Source organism: Ursus maritimus, unplaced genomic scaffold (genome assembly GCF_017311325.1).
Source record: "Ursus maritimus isolate PB19 unplaced genomic scaffold, ASM1731132v1 scaffold_2, whole genome shotgun sequence".
Classification (NCBI taxonomy): Eukaryota; Metazoa; Chordata; class Mammalia; order Carnivora; family Ursidae; genus Ursus; species Ursus maritimus.
In genome coordinates, this window is record NW_024424452.1 from 40,237,260 (window position 1) to 40,247,087 (window position 9,828).

At 61.8% G+C, this 9,828-nt stretch overlaps 1 protein-coding gene across 2 annotated transcripts in view; it reads right to left on the reverse strand.

Annotated features, from left to right (window-relative positions):
• KCNN3 (potassium calcium-activated channel subfamily N member 3) overlaps positions 1 to 6,816 on the reverse strand; it is a 132,353-nt gene extending 125,537 nt beyond the window's left edge. For both annotated transcript variants that reach the window (XM_040635725.1, XM_040635726.1), the window contains exon 1: positions 5,591 to 6,816. In XM_040635725.1, the coding sequence (XP_040491659.1) occupies positions 5,591 to 6,463 (873 nt within the window). In that variant the 5' untranslated portion in view covers positions 6,464 to 6,816. The remainder of the gene's footprint in view (positions 1 to 5,590) is intronic.
• Positions 6,817 to 9,828: the final 3,012 nt, after the last annotated feature.

Here is a 9,828-nt window from a genome sequence, read left to right on the forward strand (position 1 = left end):
CCCCGGGGCCATACCAGCGGGCCTCCACACGGACCCTGGGCCTGTGCACAATCTCACCCTGGACCCAGGCTGCCCTGGGGCCCCACACTGGCATCCCCCAGGACTCGGGTCTCCCCCTTCCTGCCTCCCCCATGGAAGTTCCTCCTGGCCCAGTATTTGGCGGCGTCACGGGCCGCAGCCCGTCCACCTTGATCAGCCTCTTGGACGAATGACCAGCTGCTTCTGCAGCAGCAGCAGGCAAGGGAAAAGGCCTCCACTCGGTAGTCAGGTGGGCCCAGGGGCTCATCCCAGCGCCGCAGCAGCTCACAGTGCAGCCCGGCCTGGGGACACTCTGGAGGGGACAGGGGGCCGTGACCACACCCACTCCCAGGACTCCAGAACCAAGGACCACGGCCCCAGCGCTGCAGAGAGCCCCCTGTCTCAGCGCTCGTGGGCAGTGCCGGCCCCCAGCCTTCCCGCCGGCCTGGCCCTCACCGCCCGGGGAGCTCCTGGGGGGCAGGGGAGGTGGGCCCTGGGCACCTCGGAACCCATTGGCCTCCTCCGGACTTTGCTCAGCAGAAGAAAAGGCACAGAACCTCCTCCCCAGGCTCCTGAGAACAGTGTGGTCTCAGAATCCCCCACCCTCATTATTTAAAAAGGAATAGCTGGTTTTCTGGTCTCTTTCTCTCCCTCTGGACTTTGGAAAGAAACAGAAAAGCGGGTCTGCCACGGCCCAGCGGAGTAAGGCGTGTTTCATCGCGAGGCCCTCACCACCCCACTCTGTCACACACATTCTCCCCCAGATGTGCTGTACAAATAACGGCCACGCAACCCCGCTGACCCCGCGCCTTGGCCGGGCCGCAGCCGCTCTCCTGAGCTCCCTCCAATTTCTTTCCATTTTAGGTTTCTTTACCTTCTATTACTCAAAGCAGATCTTTGGACCCTGGCCGGGCCGGTGCCCCTCCCTGAAAGCTTGGGAAGGGCCGCGGGAGGCAGCCCCCAGCTTCCCAGTCAGCCCGGGCAGCGGGCACACGCCCAGCGACAGCGCTGTGCCCAGCCGCAGGGGACGCGGCCGGGAGGAAGGGGTGTCGGCACGCACCCCAAAGTCTTCCCGGACAGCTATAAACAGCGTGATGACGCGCCAAGGACAGGCATGCACTGCTGAGTCGTCCCTCCGGGGTTACCAACGCTGGAGTCATTTGTGGGCGGGCCACGAGGGTGGTCAATAGGGTCACCACCACCCTGGGTGGGAGCAAAACCTTGCTTCCATGTTCTCAGACCTGCTCTTGCCCGCCCTGGGCCCAGACACGGAGCACGACCTCAGAGGAAAACCCACGCCGGGCTCAGACCCTCCCACCTCCCGCAACCCTGTCCCGCAGGCCGCCACACAGGGAGGGTCCGTGGAGGGGTCTGTCCCATTCAGATGTCAACATCCCCGAGACCACCTCGGGGGTCTCCTCCCAAACGTCAGGACGTCCCTGACAGCCGCCCACCTACCCCAAAGGGCTCCTGGGTCTGGCAGGAGGTGCGGGCCGTTCTCCCACCTGCTGCTCTGCCCTCCGCTCACAAGCCCTCTGTGGCCAGGGAAAGCGGGCTCTCGGGGCTCAGAGAGCTGGGACCCGCAACCCTACTCAGCCGTTTGGGGTGGAGGCTGAGGGCGGAGGCCCTGACCTCTGTGAGGTCAGCAAACACCCACAACACGTTGGCCCTAAGGGACCCCATTTTCCTTGAAGAGTAAATGGCCAGGAGACCAAGCTCCCCTGGTGTGCAGACGGGCCATCACGAGGTGTTGTAAGGGAGGACAGGGAGCCATGCATGGGGGGACAGGGCAGCCGGGGAGCACCGGCCCCGACTCCCCGCCCACGGCCTGGGTGGGCCCAGCAGCAGGGCCAGGCAGGGGTGGTGGGAAGTGCCCCACTGCAGGGGCAGCTGGCGGGGCGGGCAGGGGTCAGCTGTGTCCAGGAGGTGAGACCCAGTTGGGTGGTGAGCCCGGGGCGGGGGTTGGAGGTTGGGCACAAACAGGGGACACGGAGAGCTGCCTTGTCGTACCGGCATTTCCCAGCCGCCCCTGAGGTGGCCCTGCAGCCTGAGCCCAGAGGTCCCTGAGACACAGGCCCACGGGGACTTGCCAGCCGGACTCCCTGCTGCTGGCAGGCTGGGGCTGGGGAGTCCGCAGCTCGGGGAGGACAGGGGCCGGCCCCGGCTCTCCCTTGACCCCGTGGACAGAGCACAGCAGGCAGTTCACGGCCTCCAACCAGCTCTGGAAGACCACAGAATGCCAAGAAGGACCCCCGAAGACGCGCTGTGTGAATTCTGACTGGCGCAGATGTGGCAGAGACCAAGTCACTCAGTTCTCAGCAGGACCTCTAGGCCTGGCCCTGTCAGGCGTCTAAGCCCTTGGGGCAAATCCACCTGTTTTTTTTTTTTTAAGCCTGAACTCCCTGCTCAGTTCAGGGGCAGCCCCGCACCAGTGCGCCCACGAGGGCCACCTCCGGCCCCTCTCTGCCCGCGGGCCTCACCGCCTGGGCTCTCCTGTTATCTGCACCCGGCGTCACCTGGGGCGTGTGCGCAGGGGACTGAGGGCCGCTTACCGCCCCGCGCTGGCCCCCTTCTGCATTAACTCTGAATAGGCTCAGGGCAGGCCACGTTCCTTCTCAAGGGAGCCAGGTCCACGTGGCAAATTCCTCCCCAGCAACAGATATCAGCCAGAGACACAGATGGGGGTCCACAGCCCTGTGGAAGGAAAGGGAGCTCCGGAAAGCGGTAGCTCCGGCACAGGCTAGCGGCCTTCCATCGCTTGGGGACAACGCGTGTCCTCCTCCCAAGGGTCTCTGAGACTGAAGCACCCTCCCCCCTCCCCCCGGTGCAGACCTCGCCAGTCTGCCTGGGCCCCCTCCACACTGTCAACAAAGCCAGCCAGACACACAGAGTCCTCCCGCTAAAGACACTGCAGCCCAGGGCCCACCGGACAGCCACGCTGCCCTCCCTCCTAACCCAAACCCCCTGCCACAGTAGAGCCCGTGACAGGCTGGGGAGGCTGGGGACAGACGTGCCCTTCCTTAAAGCACAGCCATGATGACAGGCTGTTTCCAGGCAGAAGACCCAGCCCCTCCTCAGAACTTCTCCCCGACAGGACGCAACTTCTCACGGCATTGACAAGCATCAGCTCCTGGACCTGTCCAGGGCCTGGCTGATTCCGGAGCCAGGGTCGGGGGGGGAAAGACATCTCTCCTCTCATCATCACTATTAATAACAGTGACAACAGGCCCCGTGTTGGAGCCTCACATTTACCACATTCACTCTCCCCACTGACAGCCGGGGAGACGGGCTCGCCAAAGCTGCGCGCCTCGTCCAGGGTCACAGCTCTGGAAGTGGCAGAGCTGGGATTCAAACTTCACTCTGATTCTTTAAAATGATCCTGTTTGCAACTGGGAGCGGTGAGGGATAGCTGCCTTACCCGTCCCGGCTCCACAGGGCCTGACACAGGAGACGCCCCGAAAATGCCGGTCCCAGAATGACTCAGTGCACGGAGGGGCAGATGGAAAGGCTAGGGAGCTGGGCAGCCCTGCTGATTACAACCCACGCTGTCCCAGGGACACACAGGTGGCCCCCTCTCCAGCTGGGGCAGGCAGGACCTTCCTGGTCACCGCTCCTCACGCTGCCATGAGGGTCAGCAACTTAGAACCGGGTGAAGCCCAGCCCCGTGGACGGCCTCACCTCCCCCTTCTTTCACACCAAAGTCTGCTCTCCCCGGCTCTGAGTAAGGCCCTTTCCCTGAACACGCCTTCAGGGTGGCCCCTGCTCCAGACCCCTTCCTGCCAGTGACAACCCTCCCGTGGCATTAAGACCAAGGTGCCCAGACCCGCCCCATGAGGACAGCGTCCCCAGAAGGAGCCATTCCCTTCAGAGCTCTGACCACGGGGGTCCCTGGCGTGCTGGTCTCGCCTCTTGCCCTCACCCCCTAGCACTTGGGCCTTCATCAGTCTCCCTCGGCGAGGGCTCCTGGTCCCCACGGGGGGCTGGGGGGAGCCAGGGCTGTGCCGAGGGTGGCAGCCCCTCCCCACCCCCCACAAGCACCGGCAGGAGAGGCAGCCCCGAGACAGCAGCAGGCTCAGAGGCTTGTACGGGGATGACTAAGTGAGCCGCCGTTCCCGGGGAAACCCCGCTCACTTCTGCTCTCTGAGGGGCTCAAATCCTCGCACTATTCGGATGCAGGCAGCTTCCAGGGGCTGCCCTCTGAGGGCTCAGCCCCGTCTGAGCAGCGGGTCCCTGGGGGACCCTCCGCGTGCACGGAAGTCGTGGTGCCAGCTACTCAGGTGGCCTGACAGGTCTGCCCTTGCCTGCTGGAGAGAGAGGCTGGGAATGAGGGAAATCCGATCAGCACCTCCTGGGTTTTTGCGGCTGGATTTCAACAAGGAATGTGGCAGTCCCACAGCAGCTGTGCCCAGCCTGAACAAGGTCTATTTGAAACCTCCAACAGCTGAGCCCCTCCCAGCCACCCCTGCCCAAAATGACGAATAAGAGAAATCCAAGGGACAAGCAAGCACGCACACACGCACTCACATACACCCTCCCCCCACAACAAGCTGGGGGTGAGGGGAGAGTGGGAAGAAATCCACTTGCCCAGTGAGTGCCGGGGCCCCTGGCCCTCCAGCCCGCAGAGCGAGGGCCCCCAGCAGGCAGAGAGCTAGCGGAAACCCACCTGCCTCCATCCCCATGCCCCTGGAGGCCGCGATTTCCAAGCCCAGGCTGACGCTAAAGCCAAGCCGTGGCCTCGGCCGGGTGTGCACACGCTCCACCGTACTGATCCCGAGAGGCGGGCCCAGGGCGCGGGCTCTCGCCCGGGAAGCCCTGTCATCCCATCTGAAGAAGAGGCGCTCCCTGGGCTGAGGCCAAGGCGGCGCCCACCTGCTCTGCTGGGGACACCTGTAGCCGCTTTTGTTAGTGGCTGTTTACAGGCAGCAGGCTTCTGCTGAGTGCTTGCTCCTGAGGGAAAGGACCGCAGGGCCCCTCCACCCGCTTCCACCCAAGCCCCCAAGGGACTCGGGTCACCGGTGCTCTGCTATTTCGCCCAAAGTCTGTCAGGGACGAGGAGGAAAACAGAAACTTGGGAAGAGAGGGAGAAGCCAGAGAGAGAAGGGATAGGATGGAGTCCCCACCCCCCACCCAGACATTGATTTCTCTCCCATCCTCGGGAAAATGGAGTGGAGCAGGGCGGGGAGAAGAGGAGGGAAGTCGCAGGAACTGGCAGGCACATCAAGGCAGAGTGTAATTAATTGGTGCGTTAAGCCGCTGGGCTCCGCTTTGGTACGAGTGAACCGGGAGGAAAACGATGTCTCAGAAGGGAATCTTTCCTCCTCCCTAACACACAGTCTGCAACAGACACTGTACGGGGATGCCCCCCCAAGAAAGCGAGCAATGAATTCTCCCGGGATTCAGAAAGAAAACCATGGGAAGTTAGGGTGTTCCATATAATTGAGCAAACGCCTCTCCCACCACCGCCTCTCCCCTCCATCAATCTATCTCTCTCTCTCTCTCTCTCTCTCTCTCTCTCTGTTGCTACCTACATATTCCTTTTGTTCAAGGTATAAAGAGAAACCGCAGCCCCTACCTTTGAGTACAAACCCCAAGAGAGCTCGGTCTCTATCACCATAACAACAATTCCAAACATCCCAAAAATCAGAGCATAGTCACTGAGCCGCTTCCTCTTTTCAAACAGGGCCCTCCTGTGTCCCAGCTTATAGCCAATGTTCTGGTTTTTCCGCTTGTTGGCTTTGGGGAAGGTGGTGCTGCTGGGGGTGGTGCCGGCGTGCTGGTGGTTGTGGGTGGCGTTGGGGTGGTGGAGCAGGGTCTGGTGGGCATGGTTGTCCTCCCGGGAGGAGACGATGATCTCGGGGGGGTTGCTGGGGCTGAAGAGCTGGAGGGGCTGGCCTTCGGGCTCTGCCTCAATGAGGTTCCTCCGGGAGGCGCTGAGCCGGCTGAGTGGCTTCATGACCCCACCACTGTACTTGCAGGAGCTCATGGCGATCTCCGTGAAGGGGTTGCTGTCCCGCCGGTGCACCAGGGGGCTGGCCTGCCGGTGCCGGCCGCCTCCACCGGGCCCACTTGTGGCTGTGGAGCTTGGAGAGTGGCCAAGCAAGTGGTCATTGACATTGAGCTGGCTGCCCTGCCTGGAGGAAGGGTGGAGGACGGCGGTGGAGTTGGCCGAAGGGGGGCCCCTGAGCGTCGTGGGAGAGGAGTGCAGCAGGCCGGGCTGCACGGGCTGGCTCTGGAGTTGGGCGAGCAGAGACAAGGGATGCGGTGGCGGCGGCGGCGGCTGCTGGAGCTGCACGGGCTGAGGCGGCACCTGGGGTCCCGGGGGCTGCTGGGGGGCCGCTGCCGGCGGCTGCTGCTGCTGCTCATCCCCAGAGGATGGACAGGGACACTTGGGGTCTTCATCCAGGTCCCCCACCCCCGAGTCATGGAAGTGCCCAGAAGTGTCCATCTTGAGGCCTGGCTGGATTCCCTGCAGCACAATACCCCACCCCAAAGCCACCCTCGCTCCAAAGATGTCCTCAGAGAAAGCCAGGCATCCAAGCCCCCACCAGTCGTCTTGGCCCCAGTCTTCTTTCTCTGGCTTCGGTTCTCTGGGGCTGCCTGGGGTCCAGACGCCGCCACTCAAGGATGCATTGCACTGGGCAGGAGGGGCCTGGAGCAAGAGGCGGCAGAGAAGGAACTCGGGCTCAGGAGGTGGACCTCTGGGAGCGCGCAGGGCCAGGCTCAGCCTCACTCCTCGCGGGCTCAACAGCTTTGCTCCCCTCCTGCGGCCGGCGCTACACGGCAAGCCAAGCCCACTTCGTGGCCGCGGCGCTCATTGGCTCGGCTCGGGTCTCCACCGCCTCCTGGCCACGCCCCCGAGCAGGCTCCTCCCCGTGGGCGGGCCCTGCCGCCCGCGGCCCCCTCTCCGGGCCGCGCAGCGAGGGCTGGGAGCTGTAGTCCCCGCCGCCCGCCCGGGGCCGGCCCTCCCTCCTGCGACAGGTGCGGCAGGAGCCCGCGGGCCACGGCGACAGGGACGCGCGCGCACGCGGGACGCTGGGGGGAGGAGCGCGGCCTCCCGACGAGGGCAGCCGCGCACACTGACGCGGGGGCGGGAAGCGGGAAGACCAACGGTCGCTGATGGCCGGGGTCTACCACAGGTAGACCTCCAAACGCCAGCGGCGGCGGGCCTCCTGTTCCCGGCGCAGACTGATGCTCGGCGACGTTGAGCAACTGCTTCAGGGTCGCCGTCCTGACCCCAGGTGCGTGAGCTCACCTAGTGAACGCCGCAGTGAGTGTGCAGGGCGCCCCTGTCATTGGCAGCCCTCACTCCAACCCCGTGCAATGATGTCATCATTCTCCTTTCACAGATGAAAACTGAAGGGAGAAAATCACACAAGCACAGACAAGTCAGCTGGCAGACGTGCGTGGCTGGTCATTGAGGGTGGTGGGATTCGAACCCAGGTGGGTCTTAGCCACGGCTCCCACACCCTCTCCCAGGCCGCCTTCCCACCCTGACGCTCAGCTCCAGGAAGGCTGCTCCGAAGATGTGGGAAGGAACCCGAGAGACGCAGTGGAGGAAGAGCTGGCCTTCCAAAGCAGGACGGGAGCTGGGGGCTCCTGCGGGGCATGGCGTCAGCAGAGCCTCTGGCCCGGAGACTAAAGACCCGCGGGGTCCCCCCACCTGATCTGCCCGGTGGGGCTGAGAGTCCGAGCGGGCAACAGCTGCTGGCTTCCCAGGTGCAGAGCCCTCATCAAGTATTTATGAAGCTCCCACTGTGTGCAAAGGGAGTTCCAAAGACACGGGACCAGAGCTGAATGCCTATCCACTTCCAACCACAGCTGACTTAGGGACCAGTGAGGAAGGGTCATTATGGGATTCCCCAGGCACATCTGGGGTTCTAAGAGGGAGGATTGATCACCTCCATCCAGCTGCTTCCCTGACTAAGAAGGGGAGAGAGTAGGAGAGCAGACACTGTCGCACACGCGTACACACACTGGCCCACAAACACCCCTGCGTGCACACACGCACAGTGGGTCTCTAAAGCAGCTCTCTGGAACGGTGAGCAGCAAGTGGGCAGAGCCCCCACAAATGGGCCCAGAGGACCCTATGTATGCCAGTCTCTCCTCTCCAATCCCCTATTGGCCCTGATGATTAAGAACTAAATATTACTTGTAATCTGAGCCACAACCCCAGAAACCTGAATAATTCCATGTACACACAATAATCCTGATTGTTATTATTGTCAGTGACATGGTCATCCCCCTGCACCCCCACGGCCCCTACAAGTCATCGTGCCAGGGTCAGACACAAGCTTGCGGGCTCCCGTGGTTTCCCATGGTGGTACAGGCCCTCCAGAGCCCACCCACCCTCCCCTTCCCCTCTCCCTCTGTCTTCTTGCTTTCCCTCCTCCCATCCCCCAAACTAGAGCACCTGTTTGGTTCCAGGCTCCAAATCACATACTTAGGCTTAATGATTTCCTAATAAATTATCATTACTATGTTAGTAACAGAACGTGCTGTTAGTATTGGTTCTCAGTGCCAGATACAGCATCTGGGCTGTGAAAAAATCAATTTTCAGGGACAGACTCCAGGCCTGGGCGTTTCTGTGCCCACTTCACCGCCGTGACCTGCCTTCTGCCTCAGCTGACCTTTTTTGGGCCAGCCTCCTGCCTCTGGCTCTCCCGGTTGTGCCACCTGGATCCAGAGACTGTTAGAGTGTGTCCCGCTGTCACGGTGGGGGTGAGAAACAGCCTGGGGGGGGGCAGGACCAGGCTGTGCCAGGGCCGAAGACGGACTGCAGACTCATCTGGAAATGGGCTGCAGGGCGACAGCTAAGATACTGAAGGAGCTCACACGCCCGCAGCCACCCTGTCGGGGTGGGGACAGCAGAGCCTGACCTTCAGTGGCACACAGCCCGGGTGGGAGTCCTCTCGGCCACACCATGGCCACGTGACCACAGGCAGGATCACTGCCTTCTAACCGTCAGCTTCCCACTCTTCAAATGAAGTCCCTGTCGCACGGGGTTTGGAGGAGGGTTTGGTGCCGGTCGGTATGAGTGGGCCATCCCCCCAGACCACATGGGGAGCTGCTCAGCCCTGGGGCCTGACCACATCAGGTCTTCCATCCTTCCATCCCTCTTCTCTTCTCTCCACTGCTGCGTGTCCCAACCCTCCTTGTCGGGAAGCCCCAGCACCTCCCCTAGCCCCCAGCTAGAACTGGTCTTCAGAACAACCCTTGAGTTGGAGCCCTCAACCATTTTACAGATGAGCAAACTGAGGCATTAGGCAGGTTTTAAAACTTGCCTACAGTTATTAACTAGTAACTAGCGGCACAGCTGGAATCAAATCCAGGTCCATCCAACCCCCAAACCCCAGCACTTTCCATCTGTCCTGAAACCCACAGCAATAGGATTCAGTCTTACTGGTATGGATTAAACTAAACGTTACCATATGACTCACATCGTCAGCCCTCAGGGCTCACTGCAGAGGCAAGCTACACTCACGTGGGATGACGAGGAACCACAACAGAGATCCCAAAGTGTGGTCCAGACAACAGAGTTCACGGAAGATGGAAGGTAATCAATAGAGGTCTCACAGAGGTCGTGGGTCTGGAGCCACACCGTGAAGGCTGGGCTCTTCCTTCCAACAAAGTAGGCCTCCTGGTCTACAGGCTCACCTCAGAGACAGCGTGGGCTCGGCCCAGACCCCTGCAATAAGCGAGTATGGCAATAAAGCAAGTCAAGTAAGTTTTTTGGTGCACATAAGTTATGTTTACACTACACTGTAGTCTGTTAAGTGTGCAATAGCATGATGTCTAACAACCAATGTATTT